The 24,600-nt window shown below is 37.2% G+C and overlaps 1 protein-coding gene and 1 pseudogene across 1 annotated transcript; one reads left to right on the forward strand and one right to left on the reverse strand.

Moving 5' to 3' along the window:
- Nucleotides 1-464: 464 nt before the first annotated feature.
- On the forward strand, nt 465-18,974 carry LOC110680564 (dynein assembly factor 1, axonemal homolog). The gene is made up of 10 exons (XM_021856350.1): nt 465-613; nt 675-766; nt 859-998; nt 1,065-1,152; nt 17,566-17,708; nt 17,765-17,863; nt 17,922-17,986; nt 18,049-18,134; nt 18,195-18,238; nt 18,306-18,974. Exons 1-10 carry the CDS (start codon nt 573-575, stop codon nt 18,444-18,446), a joined length of 939 nt encoding a protein of 312 aa, XP_021712042.1. The 5' UTR covers nt 465-572; the 3' UTR covers nt 18,447-18,974.
- Nucleotides 18,975-20,896: 1,922 nt separating this feature from the next.
- LOC5573860 lies at nt 20,897-23,781 on the reverse strand (annotated as a pseudogene).
- Between the last annotated feature and the right edge of the window lie 819 nt (nt 23,782-24,600).

Consider the following 24,600-nt stretch of genomic DNA (forward strand, 5'->3'; position numbering starts at 1 on the left):
TCGAAGTCCCGCTCATCATGTCCGTTCGTACATTGAGTCCATTTGCTGGTCGTCAGCCATTAATACCATGGGAGGTCACTACAACAAGATGTAGTTTATTAATTTGTGGGATACTTGAAGATGTAGGGTTGGGATCTACTGATACAAAAATACCGAGTATCATCATATGCTGAGACAAATTGGCTTGTCGTTGTGACGAAAAAAATTGTGATTGTTTGTGAATCAATGTGATAGAAATGGGAAAAATCCATCGACCAGTTGTTACTCAATTACAGTGCCGAAGTCAGAACATCGAACACTGTCCGACGAACAATAAAGCTTTTTCTATGTTTACATCGAGCTTTCCATCTTCGTCGATTCAAGCACAGCGACTGCGCTTGGCGCGAAATTATAGACGATTCGCTTCTTGCACGCCTTCGAAACACGTGTGTCTTTCTACAGCTAAGGAAATATCAAATTGAACCAAATCCAGGCAGCCTGGCAACCGGCATGGTTGTTATTTTCACATTGATAGCAATAAAACGAAAGCAGCTGCTTGATATCGTTTGATTTTCACGGAAAAGCCTCGAAAAATGGTACGCGAATGTGTGGAAGAGTCCTTTGGGCCGAAAAAGTAAGCATATCTGACTCGTATGATAGAAGAATACTTAAATTAACTGATATCGTGCTTTCAGGATGACCAAAAAGTCTATTGTAGATTCTTGTAAAAAGAACAAGCTGTACATTACCCCTCACCTCAATGACATCCTATACCTGAACTACTCGGGTAACAACAAAAAAATCAATTAATTGCGTTTCGATTTAAAATTACACCTTTGAAATTGTGTTCTTTTTTTTTTATTTAAATTCCATTCTAAGGATACAACGCCATTGAATCACTGGAGGAGTATGTGGGATTGAAGTGCTTATGGCTAGAGTGCAATGCTATATCGGAGATCAAAGGATTGGAATACCAAACGGAATTGAAATGTCTTTATTTGCAAAATAATCTTATCACGGTATGGTACAATGATACACTATTAGTGGATGAGCTAATTATGAATTTCATTCTTTTACATTTGTAGAAAATTGAAAATCTTGACAGTTGCAAACAGTTAGACACCCTGAACCTGTCCCATAATCATATCACCAGGATCGAGAATTGTGGGCATGGTAAGTATCTGATCCGAATAATAATTCTCACTTACTCCATTTAGAAGGGACACTAGAATTAGGAAAATAAATTTTTGCAATTTCTCATCGTAATAGGCTGTTTTTCATCACGCCAATCTGTCATGAAACGGCCTACTTTCCTGCACTGAAGTATGGAGTGCGGGAATAGTCATTACCTAACTGAAACCAGTGCTGTAATGATTCATTACGCAACGCTTTCTCATTACGCAACTGTTTTGAGTTGCGTAATGAATCATTACCCAACATTTTTTCAGAAATTGTAAAATAAAGGTGAAGGCATTCTGATACAATTTCTGATACCCTCAAGTGGTCTTCTACGAAATTGCAAAAAATGTTGTACGTAACTCGTTGCAGAACTCGATTTTTACAGCACTCGTCGTAATTATCCTACTCGGCAAGCCTCGTAGGATAAATTTACGACTCATGCTGTAAAAATCATCATTCTGCAACTTGTTCCGTAAACTACTATTAAACAACTGGTATGGTATTATAGAGCAAAAGTTCGACCTAATGAGAATATAAAATATTGCCAGAATAAACAAAAAATGAATATTACCGAAATCTAACGGTAGTTGTTAAAATTGAACGGTTTCGTGTTGCCAACATCGAACGGGTAGTGTATAGAAAAATGGAATTCGAAAAAAATCGATTATTTTTGACTGATTTATGAACGAATGAATGTTGATCCATTCTCACCCTATCGAGGGGGTGTCATTGGGTCAAACAAACTGACACTGGTTCACATATGGAACAAAGGATAATAATCATCTCCTGCTCAATGATGATGTTACCTTAAATATGGTTCATCCATCAAAATGTTTGATTTAGTATTATACTCTCATTCAAATGGGTCATTTAAAAGGCGTTCAATTTTTTTTACGTTGATATATGAAAAATAAACTTTTGACAGATGCAAACAATACACCATTCAAATTATACTACAATTATTGACTAACTCTAATGTTTATTCAACATTAGCCTTACCAATGTTAGCATCTACAGTTAACTTTCCCTTACTCGATATTCCGTATCTCGATATCGAGTTAGACAACCATAGTAAAAGTTGGTTTTCATGGCTACCTCGATGGTCCCTTGGATCGCAGTTGCATTGGTTTTGTGTTCTGTAACCTCCCTAACTCGATGGTCCTTTCAATATCGAGTAAGGGAAAGTTGACTGTACAATTACTAATATAAGACCACTCTAATGTTGGAACTAGAATGCTTTCCAACAGTGCCTAATTTCTCCGTATTTATTGAGCGAGTTCATTTTAAGTATTTCTAGTAATATCAGTCATGATATCAAAAATCTATCGATGATCCTGGAAGCTACATCCTGAAGCTTTCTATTTTTCTATATCCTTCTTCTTCTTGGCACATGAAAAAAAAATCCGTTTCCGGGATCATGAAAAAGAAATTAATGAAATCATAAAATGTTATGTTTATAATATCATGACTACGAGTCCCTCCTTTTGGTTATGCGATCTTGCTGCGATGAGAGGGCATTATCGATTAGCCCATTATATGGAAACCAAAGACGTAACCTGTAGAGCTGGTATCACATTTTGACATTTTTGCTTACTGCCGCGTCATAATTTATATAACATAGACGCAATAATTCAAATAATTAATCTATTCGAAGTGGATATTAATACTATTGGCGTCGATCAGTTTGCATTTTGCTAAACAGAATGATCCGTAGCCACTCTTACTATTAGCTAGCTAGATATATTCTTATCATATACGACGCAGGGACTATTACTCTGAGGAAAATGACTAGTAGGTTCACTGAATATTAATAAATGGCGACAATCTTATTTTAATATGGTTTTTACAATGCCATAACAGGGAATACCTCTTTTGTAACAATGGAATAAACCATCAAATTCTAGCTTCATTTCTGCAAAATTTACAAGTAGAAAGTAGCCGTTGTGAAGCACTGCATTCACCGAAAAGTGAATCTTGTACGAGACTGTAATAGAAGCCTAAAGCGACTTATCTATTAAGGCTAAGTAGCCCGTCATTTGTTTCGGCAGCCATGTTGGCACTGCAGCTCGCAATTTCAAATTGATAAAACTCAGTCCACATGATAAATATTGGTTCGAAAAAGTATCACTATATGCGCTAACTTGTGGAAAATATATTGATACATTTTCAACTAATTCAGTGAAAAACCAACTGATTTTCTTTACTTCCAAATCGTGTGATGACTTGACAACAATCATCAACGACGCGTACAAATTTCAAAGACGGCATACTTCGCCTTAAATATTTACTATAATAATGACTATGGAAAATAAGACGCTGAGATCGATCATTGCTTATTTCAAGAAATTGTTGAACAGACAAGAAAATGACTCATTTACTTAAGGACATATGAATGTAATGACCAATAAAAACCTTCAACTAGTTCAACGAAATGAACTAGTACTACTACTAAACAGCCTAATTTTGTAGAGACATGACGATAATCTTACGTAAATTACAAGAGTAATCACAATAGCATGACTTAAAAGGACACTTAAGTGACATATTATACAAAATCATTTCGACTAGACAGTATTAGTAACGACACAACTACACTACTATTTCAAACAAATTCTGTTAGAATTGCTGATTTTAACAATGTTTTTTTTTTTTTCTCAGAAGCAAGGGAATATGGGTACTTTTTAAAAACTACCACGTCACAATACTAATGAAAAAACAGTGTTCATGTGGGCGCCATTGCCTAGTTCGTCTGAGTATTGGTCCTGGTAGAGGGGAAACTTGGCAAAAGCCAGACCGAGCGTTCAGCCTTGACAAGTAAAGCTGTCAGGCAGCTCCAACTGAATACCATACAAAAAAAAAAATCAGTTATAATCTTCTGAGCTAAAAGTTTTGGTCAAACTACTGCATAACACGGCTATCATGCTTCAAAATCACTTAAACTTCAGAAAAATATAATTTTTAGCAGTCCAGAAGATTATAAACTGAGGGTGGGTTAAGAGAAAGTTAGACCCTTGAATGTGCAATGTGGGTTAGTATAACAGAAATATTACATTTAGAACGCTAGAGGCGCTGTTAGATTCATATAATGGCTGTGATGGGGATAAATCAACCATAGTAGCCTTGATTTTCTATGAGCACAACAGTAGAAGCATTAACCTAAGAATGCTAATGTCGCTGCTGCTCGTGTTACCAACATCTAGTTTGCCACGCACTGACAGCGTGAGTACCGGGCCTCAAAGTGTCAGATTAATTTTAAGAATCAAAACAACATCATGGTATAGAACAAACAATGAAAAAACATAATTTAAGGTAATAAAAATTGAAATCAGTTTTGTGGCAACTACGCCATTAGCGTTCTACTACTAATAATTCTATTAGCACAACCCACCGGTACTCAAAGTGTCGAATCATTTGTTTTGTTTTTGCCTAATATGGGAAGGGAATGTGAAGTGAAATTAGTAAAACGAGTTCAATAGCTAGAATAACTGACGAATAAAAGACCAACAAAGCTGAGGATTAGAGTCACTATGCTCGATACGCTGCATCTGAAATTGGCATTACATGGAAGCTTTTGTGTTACCCACGAATGTGAGCCACAATTTCTGAAATACGCAAAATACAAAGTCACAAGTCGAATTATAGAGCAGACCGAAAATTGCCTCTTTTTTTTAAAATAAAGCTACGTTTATTTCATTCTTCACGTGAGAAAACTGCATTCATTGTGTAAAATTGTATATTTCCAATGATTCTTAAATAATTCACAACCTTTGTGGTGGGCTACTGGACGATCCGGTGTCGATGCACCTACATTTTATTGCGATGATTGCGTTTCCATTTACGTTGGAGTTCAAAGTTTTCTTATACGCGGTTGAAGCGCAGTTCTAAATATTTCCTTCTTACAAATTGATGAAAGTAACTGTGTCCCTGCAAGGCATATTTATTTAGCTTCCGAACTCAATCACACCGTCCCTTGTTAGGCCATCACTCAATCTGCGATGAAGCTGGAATAGATAACAAGGAGTCAAGCCATAAGAATTTGTTTTCGAAACACCTAGGTATTCAAAAATGTTTACCTTCGGAACAACACACAAGCTCTTTTGAGGAACACGAAAAATTTATGGTACAATTAAACACAACACGCTTTTGTGATGGCAGGATAATGTGATAGGATAATTGTTTTGATTTTGAAAGCAGGTTGCTATGGTTAAATTGAGTTGACACTTTGAGTACCGCTTCCAAAATACACATAATAGATGTTGGTCACAAGATTAGCAGCGACATTAGCCGTCTAATTTCTTATATGTCTATTGTTAGTATATGGGAATGCCATTGGCGGTTTGTAATCTTCTACGAGGGGTTTTCGAGATCCAACAGGGTGCATGAACCGGGTTGCGGATAGAAGCAAAGGGAGATCAATAGCATCTACTTAAAATAAAAGAGCAAAAAGCCGTTTTATGATTAGGTAATGTTGAGCGTTCTCGTATGGTGTTCAAGTACTCTAAAGTTTTTCACTCACTGGGAATTCTCGCCTTGATAATATCAATAGTCAACTACTCATTAGTAACTGTTATAAATCTAACGGAACGCAGGAGTGGGTGAGTTACTTTTGGGATGTTTATGACAATAAATGGAGTACTTGACTTCTTTTAGACCTAGAACAGTAATACGACATAATAGGTTCAACTATACATGGATATTTTTCTTGATGTTGTTTATAGGTATTTGAAATATAAGATAGGTGTTAATTTCCATAATGGCAATGAACATTCAATTAGTCAAACAATACTTAATTAAGGAAATGACATCATAGTTCAAAATTCTCCTACATCACGACGATCAAATACATTCGATAACTTCGACCTCTTATTCCTGCATCTTATAATATTTTGGTCTTAAGCAGCTACCTACAAAAATATTTGATGTCATGATTTATTTGTCCAATTTGTAAAGTGGTACCAGTTTATTTTTATGTATTACTTTTCCAATTAACAAACTTTTTGTAACAAAATGTGTTTTATTTTGCTATTAACCCATTTACATTTTGCAGCTGTGTCAAGTCTTCAATTCCCTTTACCCTACTCCATCACTTATTATCCTTTCCAATGGTGTTCATGCGGTTCGTACAGACTATCACGGCCATTACCTGCCCTCGGCTTTGGACTGACTTTCGCTCTAATTTTCCCACCAAACGCTGCAAAATGAAAATGATTTCTTCGGTCCCTTCATTTTGAATACATTTTCACTCTCCGTATCTCGATGTGTTCCTGCTTGATTTTCGTTCCCTATTTCCTCTAAGTATGTCGATATGCTCATCATCAAAGGTTACTACACCCGATTTCATTGATATTTGAAACAGTTCTGGAACACGAAATGACGTCTGCTTGTTCATAATATTCCTGAATATGGAGTGGTTTTCAATCTAGTATTCATTGAAAAACGCTCTTTGTCTCGATTTTTCTCTCTCTCGATGTTCTCTTCAATATCGAGATGTGGAGAGTCAACCGTAGAACCATATACGCATTTCGTGGCAGCACCCTCTCAGATTTCAATGAAATTATGAAATAATTTGATGCTTTAATGAAATAATCAAAATAAGCCAATTTGCATAATTATTTTGACTATCATTTTAAAAGGACCAAACTTTTTTAACCCGACTTTTTTTTACAAAATAATGAAATCGAAAAATATAAAAATATAGGATAGGAGCAAAGGGAGATCAATAGCATCTACCTAAAATAATAGAGCAAAAAGCCGTTCCATGATTAGGTAATGTTAAGCGATCTTCTATGGTGTTCTAGTACTATAAAATTCTTCACTCACTGGGAATTCTGGCCTTGATAATATCAATAGTGATAAAAACATAAAATAATACCTAATACTTAATAAGTACAATGTAGCTTTAATGTAGTAATAAATGAAATAAAATCAATTTTCTAGACTTGACAAGGTTTTGAAGACAATCAATGAGTGAAAGAACTACCTATTAGAAAAGCCACATCAGCTAAGTCTATACATATACAAATGTTGGTCATAGGGTCATGGCGAGCATTCGATATGTATGTCTATGACTGATTCTGATCTAATAGGGGCACTAGAAGACCACGCGGACAATTTCGAAACAAATTATTTTTATACATCGGTCTTACGTTCCGAAAGGCTCAGCTATGCTGCAAAGTAATTTTATAAGTTATTCATTACTGCTGTTTAATTGTTTATAATTCTAACAAAACTACATAATTAACTCATTACTAATCACTGTTCCTATATTCTCTTTTTCTCTCCTTCTTATCTGTTGCATGATTATGATCATCACTACACGGTAAAAAATAAGCACCATGCTATCAATAGTTCTGCACTTGGTTTCACACTACGGTTGAATCTTGACAAAATCAAGGTAACAGCACTTGAATTCAACGTTGCATGTATTGATTTGAAATAAAAAAAAAGTTAAAATAAACCTTTCCGCCTGACCCAGATTTGAACCACCAATCTTCGGAGTGCAAGTCTAGTGTCTTACCTCGACACCAACTCGCATCTGTTGAAAAGGGTTGTATTGATCTCAATCTCTTTCTACAACGAGCTGTCAATGATTGCTTTCATACAAAAGACATGATGTTCAAAATCAAAGACTTTTCACTTCAGAGTCTAGTTCTAGAGACAGTAGAGCAAATCCAAAGTTAGAACCCTTCAAATCATGGTGATTGTTGTTTTGAATTGAGTCAAGTGATCAATCTATTCAATCGAACGTGCTGATTTTTTACCGTGTAATATAATGCATGAGCATGCACAATAAGAATAATTTCAGGATTGAAAGCAGTACATGGATACCTGGATAGAATAGCTTCGAAAAGGGCGCTCAAAATATAATATTTCTGATCAGGGAAGTATTATTATCAAGGGTATGTAAAATTTTTCCATTATTAACACTTAGATCACACAAACAAATGAACTAATAATATCAATTATTTTTAAAATATTTTTATGTAAATCAGCATCGTCAATCAGTGTAAAAACAGATAAAGTTTGTAAAGTTATCACCATCGATTAAATTGCGCTCTGTATAGTAATGTTCATTCAGTATCAAAATCTCCTAAAGCGTCGCATTGTGCCATCAGCAGCCCTTAGCATCACTCTCATATTGTTGTTATTTTGTTGTTTATAAAATTTCTAGAAAGCGATCAGCATATTCTTTCTTACTTGTACAATGGCCGATCTATTTGGAATTTTAATAAGTCAAATCAAACTTCAAAACTCAAATTAAATTGCTTTCAGCACATTTACATTTTGCAGCATTAATCGCATTACTGTGTCAAGTCTTCTCCATTCCCTATACCCTACCCCAACCCTTCTTATCCTTTCCGATGGTGTTCAAGTGGTCCGCATAGACTATTACGGCCATTACCTATCCCTTACCCCGGCTTTGGACTGACTTGCGCTCTCATTGCCCCACCAAACGCTGCAAAATGAAAATGAAAATGAAAATAATGAAATCGAAAAATGACTTGTCGATAATTGTCCAAATTTTAGAATAGAAATTCTAAAAAAAATCTAACTTGTAGCCTATACTATTTTTTTTTTTAAATTAAAAATTTAAAAAAGTCAAATCATGTAAACAGATTAGACGAAATTGACTAGCTCATTGACCTGAAGTACGAGATGATTGTGACCTTCATTTGTTTAGTTTTTATTGAAAATGAAACCCTAAAAATATAAATTTAAAACAAGTTAAAAATTTAGCTCGAAAAAAAATTTACTATAGGGGGATATCTCGCACTGTATGGACAGTTGGCAGTAAACATAATAACTTATCTTGATACAAAACTTCAATAAGATGAAAAATAGCCTTTTTTTATTAAATTGACCTAATATTTTGAAATTCATTTTTCCAGTGTATGAAACAAATGAGACAGTTTTTATTTGGAATTCTTGATAATTTATAGAAAACTGATTATACATAATTGACTCGCTTATTAAGTTTCATTGACGTATGGACGATTGGTAGTGAGCATAATAACAAAATTTTATTAAAATATAAAATGGCTATTTGTACTTTTAAAACCGACTCTCAATTTTGAATATCATTTCATTTTCAGTGTAGACCACAAATAAGATTGTTTTAGTATTTTATTTAAAAAATAGACAATTATCTACATATCATATTTACAAAACTTTTTGTAAGAGTTGCCATTTTTCCATTACATTTTTTTTTTTTTTAATTTCTTTATTAGTATCATTCCAAACATTACATTCATTTCTTATATCTAGGTGTTCTGTGTTATTTGACAACACTATCATCCTAATTTGGTAAAACAAATTTAAGATTTAATTAACATTTTGTTAACAACATATTACATTTCATTTGCCGTAGCAGTTCAGTTTTTTTTTACAGGTGAGTTGATTTCACCTGCTTATAAGAGAAAAAAAAATGTTTTTAATATACTTAACCTAACTTAACCTAAACATATAACGCATTAATCGTGGCAATAGAAGATTGTAACGATTTTTGCCTGAAATTATTAATGATTGTATTTGACATTTGTTCCAATGTTTCAACATTGGATATTCTATGTAACTCATTGGTACTATACCAGGGAGGAAGCCTCAGAATCATTTTCAAAATTTTATTTTGAATTCTCTGCAGAACTTTCTTCCTGGTATTACAACAGCTAGTCCATATTGGTACAGCATACAACATGGCTGGCCTGAAAATTTGTTTGAATATCAAAAGCTTGTTCTTAAGACAAAGTTTTGATTTTCTATTAATAAGGGGATAGAGACATTTTACATATTTATTACATTTGGCTTGAATGCCCTCAATGTGATTTTTGAAAGTTAAATTCTTATCTAGCATGAGCCCTAGATACTTAACTTCATCTGACCAATTTATTGGAATGCCTCTCATCGTGACAACATGTCTACTTGAAGGTTTCAAATAAAGAGCTTTTGGTTTATGTGGGAATATTATTAGTTGAGTTTTGGAAGCATTAGGAGAAATCTTCCATTTTTGCAAGTATGAAGAAAAAATATCCAAACTTTTTTGCAATCGACTACAGATGACACGCAGGCTTCGTCCTTTGGCGGAGAGGCCTGTGTCATCCGCAAACAAAGATTTTTGACATCCCTGAGGTAGCGCAGGTAAGTCAGATGTGAAAATATTGTATAATATTGGTCCCAAAATGCTGCCTTGAGGAACACCAGCTCTTACAGGAAGTCTTTCAGATCTGGAGTTCTGATAATTAACCTGAAGTGTACGATTTGACAGATAACTTTGAATTATTCTAACAATGTATGTTGGAAAATTAAAGTTTTTTAATTTTACAATCAAACCTTCATGCCAAACACTGTCGAATGCTTTTTCTATGTCTAGAAGAGCAAGACCAGTAGAATAGCCTTCAGATTTGTTGGAACGGATCAAATTTGTTACACGTAAAAGTTGATGAGTGGTCGAATGTCCATGGCGGAATCCGAACTGTTCATTGGCAAAAATTGAATTTTCGTTGATGTGGGCCATCATTCTGTTCAAAATAACCTTTTCAAAAAGTTTACTGATGGAGGAAAGCAAACTGATTGGACGATAGCTAGAAGCTTCTGCAGGATTTTTGTCTGGTTTTAAAATTGGAACAACCTTAGCATTTTTCCATTTGTCAGGAAAATATGCTAATTGAAAACATTTGTTAAATATATCAACTAAAAATGATAAGCTACTTTCTGGAAGTTTCTTGATGAGGATGTAGAAAATTCCATCATCGCCAGGAGCTTTCATGTTTTTGAATTTTTTAATAATAGTTCTCACTTCTTCCAAATCAGTCTCCCAGGCATTTTCGAAAACGTTCTCTTGATTGAGAATATTTTCGAACTCCTGAGTAACTTCATTTTCAATTGGACTAGTAAGTCCTAAATTAAAATTGTGCGCACTTTCAAACTGCATAGCAAGTTTTTGAGCTTTTTCGCAATTAGTTAGTAATAATTTGTTTTCCTCTTTCAATGCCGGTATTGGCTTCTGAGGTTTTTTCAAGATTTTCGATAATTTCCAAAAGGGCTTAGAGCCAGGGTCCAATTGAGAAATTTTATTTTCAAAATTTTTGTTTCTTAATTGAGCAAAACGTTTCTTGATTTCTTTCTGCAAATCCTGCCATATAATTTTCATAGCAGGATCGCGAGAGCGTTGAAATTGCCTTCTCCTCACGTTTTTAAGACGGATCAAGAGTTTAAGATCATCGTCTATAATCACGGATTCAAATTTTACTTCACATTTTGGAATTGCAATGCTCCGGGCTTCAACAATGGAATTTGTTAAAGTTTCAAGAGCATTGTCAATATCAAGTTTAGTTTCTAAAGAAATGTTAACATCAAGATTGGAGTCAACATACGTTTTATATATATTCCAGTTGGCTCGTAAATAATTGAAAGTGGAGCTGATAGGATTGAGAATCGCTTCTTGGGATATATGAAATGTGACAGGGACATGATCAGAATCAAAATCAGCATGAGTAATCAGTTGGCTACAAAGATGACTAGAGTCGGTTAAGACCAAATCAATCGTAGATGGGTTTCTAGAAGAGGAAAAACATGTGGGGCTATCAGGGTATTGAATTGAGAAATATCCTGAAGAGCACTCATCAAATAAAATTCTGCCGTTGGAATTACTTTGAGAATTATTCCATGACCGATGTTTGGCATTAAAGTCACCAATGACAAAAAATTTTGACTTATTGCGAGTCAATTTACGCAAGTCAGTTTGGAGAAAATTAACTTGCTGCCCAGAGCATTGAAAAGGCAAATAGGCAGCTATGAAAGTATATTTACCAAACTGTGTTTCAACAGAAACACCTAAAGTTTCAAAAACTTTAGTTTCAAATGATGAAAACAGTTGATGTTTTATACGCCTATGAATGATGATTGCAACTCCCCCACATGCCCCATCAAGTCGATCATTACGATAAACAAAAAAGTTAGGATCTCTTTTGAGTTTAGATCCAGGTTTTAAATACGTTTCGGTAATAACTGCTATATGCACGTTATTAACCGTAAGAAAATTAAACAGCTCGTCCTCTTTACCATTCAGAGAACGAGCATTCCAATTTAAAATATTTAAATTATTATTTGGATCCATTAGAAAAACGTAATCCAATAACTATTTGATTTGTAAATTTTACACCTACTTGGACTGCTTCAGTCATAGTGGTGGCTTTGAACATTGCATCAATCATTAGATTCAATTGTTCAGTTAGAAAATTAAAATCAGAGGCAGACATGTCATGTGATTTCCCATTGGAATTTCCGGTAGACGAAGAAGCGGAGTTACCTGTGGCGGTAGGGTTTTTTCCATTTGATTTGAAACAAGTAGAATGGGTACCCATGGATCGAACAGGGAAGGAGTTCAAATTTCCTGCTACGATATCGGCAAAGGATTTACCGTGGGTAGATACATTCGAAATAGAAAGATTCGAACGGCTACCCGACGGATTAAAATTAGTTTGTGAATGAGCATGATTATGATCTTCCTGATGGGTATGATTCATGATCAAGCGATCGTTAACTGAAAAATGAGCATTGTTCGATACTCTACCAGGCAAATTCCGGAAACGACCGTTATCGTAACGGATATTATCTTTCATCTGCCTGGCACGAGCCTCAATGACCTTTTTGCGTGAAGGACAATTCCAAAAATTGGACTTATGGTTAGCCCCGCAATTACAGCATATGAATTTGGTGGTATCTTCCTTCACTGGACAGACGTCTTTGGCGTGAGAAGAACCTCCGCAAATCATGCATTTAGCATCCATGCGACAATTTTTTGTACCATGACCCCACTTTTGACACCGACGGCACTGAGTGGGGTTCTGGTAATTTCCTCCAGGTTTCTGGAAATGTTCCCATGTCACACGGACATCAAACAAAAGTTTTGCTTTTTCCAAAGCTTTAATATTATTTAGTTCTTTTTTGTTAAAGTGAACTAAATAAAATTCTTGAGAAAGCCCTTTCCGAACAATGCCAGATTTGGTTCTCTTTTTCATAATGATTACTTGGACTGGGGAAAATACAAGTAAATCATTTATTCCATTTTTGATCTCTTCAGGTGATTTATAGTCACTTGAGAGACCTTTCAAGACAACTTTGAACAAACGTTCAGTTTTGTCGTCATAAGTAAAAAATTTGTGCTTCTTCTCTTCAAGATGTTTGAGAAGAAGCTCACGATCTTTAAGACTTTCCGGCAAAACGCGACAGTCTCCTTTCTTTGCGATTTGGAAGGAAACCTTGATTCCCCTAATGGAGTTCAAGATCTCCTGCCTAAATCCCGCAAATTCGGAACAACTGACCACGATAGGCGGCACTCTTTGCTTCCTCACTTGAATCAAAGAGCCTGGGCTAGAGGCTGCTTCGATTTGGTGTTCGGAAAATTTGTCTAGAGCATCGAACTGATTGCTCATTTCGATACAATTATTCATTTCACCCTTGGAAGAAAGTTCGCATTCCGGGGAAGCGTCCTTTCTTCCATTCTTGCCACGTGTAGTGACAGTTTTAAAACCCACTTTTTTGGAAGGAAGTAGTGAATTCAGAGATTCACCCTTCCTTTTGTTTGTTGTTGATACCATGTTTAATTAATAAACGAAAGAAGACGTGACCTTCGAAAGGTTTTTTCCCAAGACGGTGTCCAAGAAGGATTACCACCGCTAGCTTTCGCCAACGGGTCCAACGAAAAATCGAAGGCACGGGTCCAAACAAGGATCGTAAAGGGATCAATAGTAGAAAAAATAGTACTGAAAAGTACTGTTTTAGTAGCACTGAAAAGTACCGTTTTTAATTTTAGCACTGAAAAGTACTGTTTTTGTAGCACTGAAAAGTACTGTTTTATTGCTTTAGGTAGTTTTTAAGAAAACTTCCAAGAGCAGAGAGAATTCGTGTACGCACAGCACGAAGGTACGATGCGCAGCATTTTTCCATTACATTGTTTTGTAAAAAATCAGGTAAAAAGTTTGACCCTTTAAAAATGATAGTTTAGATAAATTTAGGGAAAATAATTAAGCATGCAAAGTGACTTATTTCATCAAGGTGTACGTACACATCCGAAATATTTCATTGAAATATGAGAGAGTGCTGCCAACATCTATACGAGTTGGCTTAAAATGCGTCAATAGTGTGTAGAACGCTCATTATTTCGGACAATAAATATAATTCAATCGTATAATGAAAAACACAAATGCTACTAGGATATGCTTTTTTATGTGTTGATGAATTCGTATCAACACTAATACCTTTGTATGCAACGTGTACAAGAATTGCTGATATTGTTTGCTCAATACTGTGAAAAAAGCCAGCTTTTTTTAATTTTCGAACAATAAAGCCTAAGTTTGCCTTGGCTATGCGAATGTATAGGTCAAATATTTTTTTTTCAGTTTGTGTAACTGTTTATGAAAGAGTGTAAGTTATAGTATAATCACAACCAAAAAATAATTTAGTATAACCACTGTCTTCGATTTTATTGACGCATGTCTAAAACATATCAGTGCTCCACCACCATAAAAATCCCTTATGATCCTCCTAGTAGAATAATTAACATAAATTTTAATTTTATTGTGGACTATACATTTCATGTATATCTTCTACTTAAATAAAATTAGAATGGTTTTCCTATGACTCGAGTAGGCTTGAGAATAGATCAACCGATTTTAACAATTCTTTCACTTTTGTTTTCCACGAGGGCTTCGTAGCCGTGTGGTTAGTGTCACCAGGCATTAAGCCACATCGTGCTATGGAGTGTGGGTTCGATTCCCGCTCCGGACGGAAAACTTTTTGTGAGCAATGTTTTCCCCGACTGTGCCACTGGGCGTTGCATGTTCGTCCGTTGTCTAGTGAGGTGCTTCCTTCAAAGGGCAAAATGCCCACTGGAAGCATTAACGTGTCGGTGTCTTTTTAAAGAAAAAAAGGCTCTTACGTGTTTGTGCGCTATAATATTTATCGGAATCCACCTGGAAAGTTGAGAAAACGTGAAATGCAAATCGGACATCACGTAGAATATTGCCTACTGGACAATACAACGTTTGCAGGACAACTAGTTAATAGGAAGAAGGGTGGAAAAGTGAACACCGAGCTTGTTACGGATGAAAAACAAACTTCAAAAGCATCTTGATACGGGAAGTAAATTGAAGTGAAAACATCAACGGAAACGAAGTTTTTAGAAATCCACGTTCAAAAATCAGGACTGATGTAAATTTTGATTCGATTTCGATGTTGAGGTTTTTTATTGTTGTGAATATCGTAATGATATGATATCAATCAGATACCATGCGAACTTTTTTGCAAATGGGTCGTTATCGTTTATACATGTATTTTAAGGAATGTGATAGAAATTTTCAAAAATATTAGTTTTACTCACGTCTTTTGTTTGATTTTGATTTTAACACCAACAAGCATTCATTTTACCCACCTGACATGTAAAATTTCCCTCTTTTTCGGTGACGATAAAAATATGTAAAAATTTAGCTATTTTATTATGAATTCGTGTCGCTGTGTAAGATAACATCTCTTTTTATGATGCTGGGTCATGCTACTAATAAAATCATCGATTTTCCATTAGCAGCAAGATGATATCATGACAGTGTTCATTTTATCACCACCCCTGCTAATATTTATTTTGCCAGTTAAATTTTGGCACAGTTAGATTTTAGCAACGTTAGAGGTAAGCACTAGGTAAAAACTGAACAATTTATTTTCTTTCTTTTAGAATTTGATGAAGAAGGTAATTTTCAAGCAAAATCAGATCATTATTTATCAGTATGCTTTTTCAATGATGGTCATGAAAGAGTGTTAGTTATAGTATAATCACAACCTAAAAATAATTCAGTAAAACCCACTGTCTTGGATTTTACAGACGCATGTCTAAAACAATCAGAGCTCCACCATCATATAAATCCCTTATGGTCCTCCAAGTAGAATAAGCAACATAAAGTTAATTTTAATGTAGACTATACATTTATATCTATCTTCTACTTAAATAAAATTAGTGTGGTTTTCGTATGAGTAAGAGGCTCGAGATCAACTGATTTTACCAATTCTTTCACTTTGGTTTTCCTCAAGGGCTCTGACGTGTTTGTGCGCTATAATATTTATCGGAATCCACCTGGAAAGTTGAGAAAAGGTGAATGCAAATCTGACATCACGTAGAATATTGCCTACTGGACAATACAACGTTTGCAGGACAACGGATGAAAAACAAACTTCAAAAAGTAACTTGATACGGAAGTAAATTGAAGTAAAAACATCAACGGAAACGAAGATTTTAGAAATCCACGTTCAAAAATTAGGACTGATGTAAATTTTGATTCGGAGATGTTGAGGTTTTTCATTGTTGTGAACATCGTAATGATATGATATCAAATCAGATACCATGCGACCTTTTTTGCAAATGGGTCGTTATCATTATACATGTATTTTCAGGAATGCGACAGAAATTTTCAAAAATATTAGTTTTACTCACGTTTTTATTTCATTTTGATTGTACCACCAACAAGCATTCTAGCTAAATTTTTACATATTTTCATCGTCACCCGAAAAAAGAGGGAAAATTTTACATGTCATGTGGGTAAAATACATGACATGTTAAAATTTTCCCTCTTTTTTCGGGTGACGATGAAAATATGTAAAATTTAGCTATTTTATTCTGAATTCGTGTCGCTGTGTAAGATAACATCTCTTTTCATGATGCTGGGTCATGCTACTAAATAAAATCATCGATTTTCCATTAGAAGCAAGATGATATCATGACAGTGTTCATTTTATCACCACTCCCTCTAATATTTATTTGGGCCAGTTAAATTTTGGCACAGTTAGATTCTAGCAACGTTAGAGGTAAGCACTGGGTAAAAACTGAACAATTTATTAATTCCTTTCAGAATTTGAAGAAAAAGGTGATTTTCAAGTAAAATCAGATCATTATTTATCAGTATTTTTTTGTCGCCCCTTTCCCCCTAATGTTAAGATTTTTTGTGTAAAAAAAAATAATTTGTATGACGCATAATAAATATCAAATAACTTTTTTTCTACAACCCATTACGTAATTATTGGACGTCTTCCTTACAGCTTTCAGTTTGTTTTGTTTTAAAACGGATTTTACGTTTCCTTTCTTTGTTTCAGACATATTTTGTGAGCCTTTCTCAAAGAATTGACTGTATTCCGTTTTCTTGTTAACATGCCCTCAGCATAGGCAGCATAAGTTAACATAAAACTTTATGCTCGTTCTAGTATGCAACACGAGCGGATCTCGAAACATTCACCTGTTTGTCCCACTTTTACTTTGTTGTCAAGTCCAACAGTCGATATTTATTGTAAATCTTATTGTTCGATGAAATGCATATCATATATGTAAAGTGTTATTCATAAAAATAGTAATAATAATATTGTTTAAAGACATTCTCCCGGTGCTGAATACTCTCAACTTGTCGCATAACTATTTGAAGACCGCAGACAACCTGGATCATCTACGTCATTGCAACTTTGTATCAGTTTTGGATCTGTCGCATAATCGTATCGAAGACATCGCAATCGTTAAGGTACGACTCTGAATTATGCTTCGCTTAAGAATTAGCTAACCTCTCTACGTTTCAAGATCTTGGGCGGTATGAAGGAGCTCCGTGTCCTTACCATGACCGGTAATCCGGTGGTCAACGAGATTCCATCCTATAGAAAAACACTGATCCTGGAATGCGTGAGTACTAATATTGTAGTTCTTTTGGATGAAAACAATACAGAATTCATTATTACAGAAAAATCTCACTTATTTGGATACTCGTCCGGTGTTCGATCGCGATCGAGCTTGTGCTGAAGCATGGTTTGTTGAAATTGAACAACTGGATGATTTTATGATTATGAGCCAAACTCCTTGTCTTTTAGGAAACGAGGCGGTTACGAGGAGGAACGCAAAGAGTTACTTCGCTGGAAGAAGGAGGAACAGAGGAAGATTCGTCGTAGTATCAACGGTATTGAGTTTGAAAAATGAAATAAGTTTAAAGTTTTTCAATGCGTTTCGTCAATTTCAGCCACCTTGAGGATGCGTCATCGTGGTGATGGAGAGCCTGAGTTGGTTAGTTGAAGTTGAATGTAACTTGCGAGTCCAGCAACATCATACACATTAATCGTTTGTATTTTAGTTGAAGACCAGCAGCGATGAGGAAGATGAAGACAAGGCTTCCAAATGTGGCAAGGATATGAGCTCCATGTTGGAAATCAATCAAAAAACTAATGAACAGGCTTGGGCTGAAGTCGAAAAAAATGTTCTGCACTACTCCTAGTGCCACAGGGTCTTCGGGTATTTCCAGAGATTTGCTACAAACAGGGGTGGTGGAGCTGATGGCGATGGAGAAGTAATTGAGACCAGCGAAGAAGACATTGAAGCTACTATTGAAGATATCAAAGCTGTGTCACCTAAGAAATTAATTGAAGAAATATCTTCAGATAGCGATGGAGCGAAGGAAAACTACGATTGCAAACCGGATGAGGTCATCGCGAAGCCGTGTTCTGAAAAGCTGATAGAAGAGATAGTAATCGAAACAGCTGAATGTGACTCAGGACCTTCGTCGCCTGAGTATCATGAGGCATTGGATAAGCCAATTGAAAACATTGTGAATCTAACCAACGAATCACCCTTAACTTCCCCAAGCTTTGACACTGAACCTAGAACGTTGATTGAAGAAATTGAACCTACCGATGTAGAAGAAGAGCAACAAATAGAAGAACAGCCCGCCCCAAAACCTCTTAGTAAGAATATGGAAAAAGTAATGTCCACTGAAAAGGAAGACGACACCCTGAACGTTTTGATTGAGAACAACGAAGAAATATCGATTACAATGGAATCCAAAGATGGAGAACTGATCAGCAAGGTGGAGTCTCGTCCGCCTTCAACCGAGTGCAAGAAATACAAGATTGTGTCCACAAATGATGTTGACAACTCTGAATCAGAGCCAACGGACATAACGAACGAAGATCAAGAATACCGGAGCAGTAGCGTTTCAGTTACGTCCAGCACGGATTCATCGGACAGTGAAGATCTTTTTGACAAAATCGTTCCAAATAAGCATCCAAAACTGGCTACGAACTATCGTCAGGATTCAACCACCTCTACGGACAGTGAAAACGAAGTATCGCCTTCGAAGCCTCCAATTAAATTAGAGAAAGAGAAGTCTATCGCGGAATGTATCGATGAATACAAAAAGTTCTTCAAAGCAGCAAAAATTTTGGAAAGCGACCCGGAGACGAATCGAGCACAAAAATGGCACGACCTCATACCGCCAAGGCGAAACGAACAGAGCCGATTATCTACGAAGGTGTGTTGCGAAATATGGAAAGGAACTCGAACGAGTCGAAAATCGCGGAAGCTAGAACAGAGGCAAAAGAATCTAAGGAGAAGGTAATTGATCGTCTGATTGAACAGCAAAACTTGGTTGACATGAACCTTGAGGAACAGAATATTTCAATTGGTGGACAAGAACATGACTTCAACGAGTACAGATTGGAAGCATTCAGAAAGGATCAGGAAAAGCTGCAATGCCTGATCGATCGAGTCACTGCTCAGAAGGATTTGTATAACGCGCATATCGATCAAATTCATAATCACTGGCAAACATTATGGAAGATTATGATCAAATCGGGTTGAAGCTTAAGAAGGTTGACGATTTCCTGGAAAACATCAAGGAAGAACCAAAGGCTCAGAAACACCATCGATTGAATCTGAAGAAGAGATCCCAGAGGAGCTAGAAGTCCATTCATCTGAACATGAACAAGAAATCGTTGAAAATGACAACTTAGACAGCAAATTATCGAGAAGATTATATCGCAATCTGTAAAGACGTCTAGCGAAGATTTGAAGTCTAACTTTGATGATTCTTCTGAATCTTCGGATTCCGCTGAGGAAGATTTCATGGATTCAATACGTCCGGACCATAACTTGCTTGAAATTTTAACATCTCCAAAGCCCATACCAATACTAGATCCAGAGCTGATACCAAACGTAGATAACGAATTTCAGCGGGATCCTGTTTATCGGAAGTTCATTGAAATTCAGGAGGAAATCGATAAACTTACGAAGATGAATTGTACGACATTGTTACGGAGGCAACCGGAGAGTTTTCTGAAGAAGCGCACGTTGAACACTTGTTTGAACACTCAAGTTGATCAGTATTGGGAAACAATACGATGATATTGAAGAATTTCGTAAAAATATCAATCTGGACTCCCATCCAATTATTCAAAAGTTTCGTCAGTTCATTCGTTGTCACTGTGAGAATAATACCCGGCGAGGTTGATTCGACGATTGATAATTTGGATAAGGCGTGTCGCAAGCTTGAACGACGTCTTTCAAACCAATTGTTTGACGAGTATTTGGAACTCAGTCGAAAGATGAGCGTTGCTACAATTGGCGGAGAATCTAGCGCAAATGAAATAGAGCTAATTGAAGTAGACGAAGAGGAGAATGATGTTGAAGACGTTGTGAAGAAAATTACTGCTTGGTTGAGGAACAAGTGCAGAACGAAATTGCTGAGCTGAACGAAGAAAGAGCGGCTCATGCAGGTGAAGTTATGCAGGACACAGAAGATGTTGAATCTAAGCCTGTTGAAATTGATGGGACCAAGGAGGAAACTGTAGATTCTGAAATTAGCGGATAACTGTGATTGAAATAAGGATTTCTGTATTTTTCTTAACACTAAGTAGCGGCTTAATGTAATAAATGCACACGTTATTGATGATTTACATAATAAGCTTATATGCTGATGAGATGCCATGCCTTGGGAGGTGTTATCAATACTCAATGGTCACACATTTGGTTTTGAGATATTCGTTCAGTGCTTCTTGGCCTGAAAAAGTAACAAAGATCAATTAAATTGATTGATGATCGATTGTACTCATAAGTTACCTAAATCCTTTCCAAATCCGCTTTGTTTGAACCCTCCAAAAGGAGCAGCAACGTCTGTCTTGTTTACGTATTGACAAAGACGGTTCCAGCTTCAACTTTATCGGCAAACAGCATTGCTTTCGGATATCATTGGTGAACACTCCGCTGGCAAGACCGTATTCTGTAGCGTTAGGCCCTCTGAACCAATGCGTCAAAATCACTGCTGTGGAACTTTGAGACGACCATGATAGGCCCGAAAGATTCTTCTTTTGCTATGAACATGTGATCCTGCACATTGGTGAAGACAGTCGGCTCGAAGAACCAACCCTTCATGTTGGGGCACTCGTTTTCCTCCATAGACAAGCTAGCCCCTTCCTTTACTCCAATCTGGCAATACTCTACCAGCTTGTCCATGTGAGCTTTGTGATTCTGTGGACCATGAGCTGTTCCTCGATTTAGCGGATCCCCTATGGTCATAGTTTTGATGTTTTTCACTACTTTTCGCACAAATTCGTCGTGAATCTTGTGCTCTACAAACAGCCGTCCAGCAGCTATGCAGTTTTCACCTTTGTTGAAGAACACGGATGACATCCCAATCGAACGGCTTATCCATGTCACAATCAGCGAAAATTATCAGTGGACTTTTGCCACCAAGTTCCATTGAGCATTTTTGATATTCGATTCGGCGCATGAGGCCATAATTTTTTTGCCAATAGGTGTTGATCCAGTAAAGCCAAGTTTTCGTACAGGGGATGTTCGAGATGGCTTGGCCGGTGACAGATCCAGCTCCCGTAACTACGTTGATTACACCCGGTGGGAATCCAGCTTTCACCGAGAGTTCCGCAAACTTCAATGCAGTTAAAGGACAAACTTGGGCAGGTTTGATTACTACAGGTGTTGCCAGCAGCAATGCAGGCAGCCATTTTCCACGAGAGCGTCATCAGGGGATAGTTCCAAGGGGTGATCAATCCACAAACTCCAACCGGTTCTCGCTTGGTGAAGGTGAGTACGTTGTTTGGTTTAGCTGGATTAACGGGAATTGTCGATCCTTCGATCTTATTCCGTCCATCCCGCGTAATAACGCCACGCGTCAATCGACATGCCCACGTGAGTTTTCAAAGCCAGGGTGTATACTGCACCTGAGTCAACGGATTCAATGGTTGCCAATTCTTCCTTGTACTGTTCCATAAGGTCAGCCAGTTTGTACATCATTTGCCCACGCTCTCTGGCAGATACTTGACTCCAAACGCCCTTGAAAGCGTCATGAGCACATCTTATAGCGTAATCCACATCTGACGCGGATGCTGCAGCGACCTTACAGATTACTTGCTCCGTCGTAGGGTTGATGATATCCAGAGTCTTTTGTTCTCTGCGTCGATGAACCTACCATTTACAAACATCTGCACTGGTACGGAAATTGTCTTCTTGTTCTCTCTCAAAACTACCGATTCATAATCCGGTCCGGAACTTTCCTGGCTTGTTCCATTCCTTGTTCTACTTATTACTTCGTTCAGAAATTCCTGGAAGCTAGGTGCCATGAAAAGATTTTCGTTTTCTAACGGATCTCCAATGCATCTTTGACTTCTTCCACTAAGCGAACGACATCCATGGAACCGGCACCACAGGCGAAGAAGTCTGTTTCCGCTTCTATTTCCACCTTCAAGATGGACTTCCAAATTCCTTTGAGTATTTCCTCCATCTCAACTTCTCGTGCATTCAACTCTAATGGTATAACCTTCTTACCCGCCTGGGTAAACCATTGACTAGCCTGGATCATCTTGCTTCCTTTTTTCACACGTTTCACCTTCACCAACTGTCCGTCCGATGCGGTGATAAAAATTCCATCGCGATCCACAAAAGCTGGACCTGCTGATCCCTTGAAGTTCACTCGTTTAGCGTTATCGAGCATGGCTGGGCCACATAAAGATGCTCCGTGCAATCGCACGGACACTCACTTCCATCATCCCCGATAATTCACCGCCAATGCCCCAGGCACTGAATCCAACCCTCTGATGAAGTTAAAAATCCTCTCCGCGATTGATTCAAATCAATAAACTGATTCTCTTCACGGAATAGCGCAGGATCGTAGGTGGCCCCGATCTCAGTCTGCGTAATCTTCGGTGCAGTCCCATCCGCAATCATATTCACTGCTTCCACCATTGCTGTGACACCTTCCGGATACAGGAATCTCTTGTATAATGTGTCCAGTGTATCATCTCCGTACCACCGGACATTGTCTCTGCAGCAGAATTGGGTCCGGTATCCAGTCCATCGTCAGCCCAGAAGATCGAGAACCCGGCCGTATCATCCCCTTCGATCAAAGTCCATGAAATGGCACTCGCTCCACGATGTCTGGGCAATATCGACGGATGATAGCAAATGCTGCCAAATTTGGCTCCATCAATCACCTCCATTGGTATGAACTGGCTGCAGAATGGCAGCACGTTCAAGTTCGCTCGACCGACTTGTACTTCTCCAGCACTTCCGGAATGGGAACACCCTTGCGTCGCCATGCCGAAATCTTGAAAAACCGGTATGTTAAGTTGCCGGGCAGTCGTGGCAAGGATGTCCTCGCGGCTTCCCTTGTCGGCAATGGTGAACACTCCGACCACAATGTGGTGATGCTCTAGTAGGACTTCCAGAACTTCGGCTGCAAAGTTGCTCTGACCGATGATTGCTATTTTGAGGTCCTCTGGGTGACCGTTTCCGTTGAACTGGAACGATAAGCAAGGAAAATGTTAATTAGTTGACGTACGCGTGGGTATGGATTATGGTTGTATGGCGAGGTCAAGCCAGGCCCCCTGTTAACAGTTGGGCTCTTATTCAAGAATGCAAAGACGGTTGATCATTCTATTTTCGTTTCAATTTGCAATGATAATTTGGTTGAATTTTCGAACACTCTTGTTATCAATCGAGCGTTTAATGATCAGTTTTGCATTCGTAGCACCATAGAATTCGTGCAAGGAATTTAGCCGAAACACTTAAATTTTAAATAAATGAAGACTGAAACTGGCACTACATGTACCATTGAATTCCACTAGAGTTGTATCCTTCGACCTGATAAGCGTATTTCGACCTCAAACTGTACAAGCCGTCTTCAGTGTCGTTTTCTAGACAAGACTCGTTGTTTTCGATTTCGAAAAAAGTCGAGTTTAGAACACGACACTGAAGAAGGCTGGCAGTTGAAGTCAAAATATGCGAATCTGTGAAAGCATACAAATTCTAGTGGAATTTAATAAGTTCACAGTGGGGATTCACTCGTTGGAGCTGCACTACATGGTATGACTTGATGGTTGGATTTTTGCTGGTTGGAAAAAAAATCCAACTAAAAAGCTCTCGAATGTCATGTGTAGATATCAAACTGACTATGACGTCGCATTGAAGTCCCCATATATTGAACAAATGTGCATGTATGTGTGTGTTTCGTGGAGATTTGATCTCCAGATGCGTGAGTCTAGACCATTTTCACCAGCTGTCAGTTGTCCCAACAAATTCTACCAGGAATTCATCCAGGGATTCTATCAAGAACTCCTCCAGGTGTTCTATAACTCACGAAT

The sequence above is a fragment of the Aedes aegypti genome, unplaced genomic scaffold, assembly GCF_002204515.2.
Source record: "Aedes aegypti strain LVP_AGWG unplaced genomic scaffold, AaegL5.0 Primary Assembly AGWG_AaegL5_hic_scaff_1582_PBJ_arrow, whole genome shotgun sequence".
NCBI lineage: Eukaryota > Metazoa > Arthropoda > Insecta > Diptera > Culicidae > Aedes > Aedes aegypti.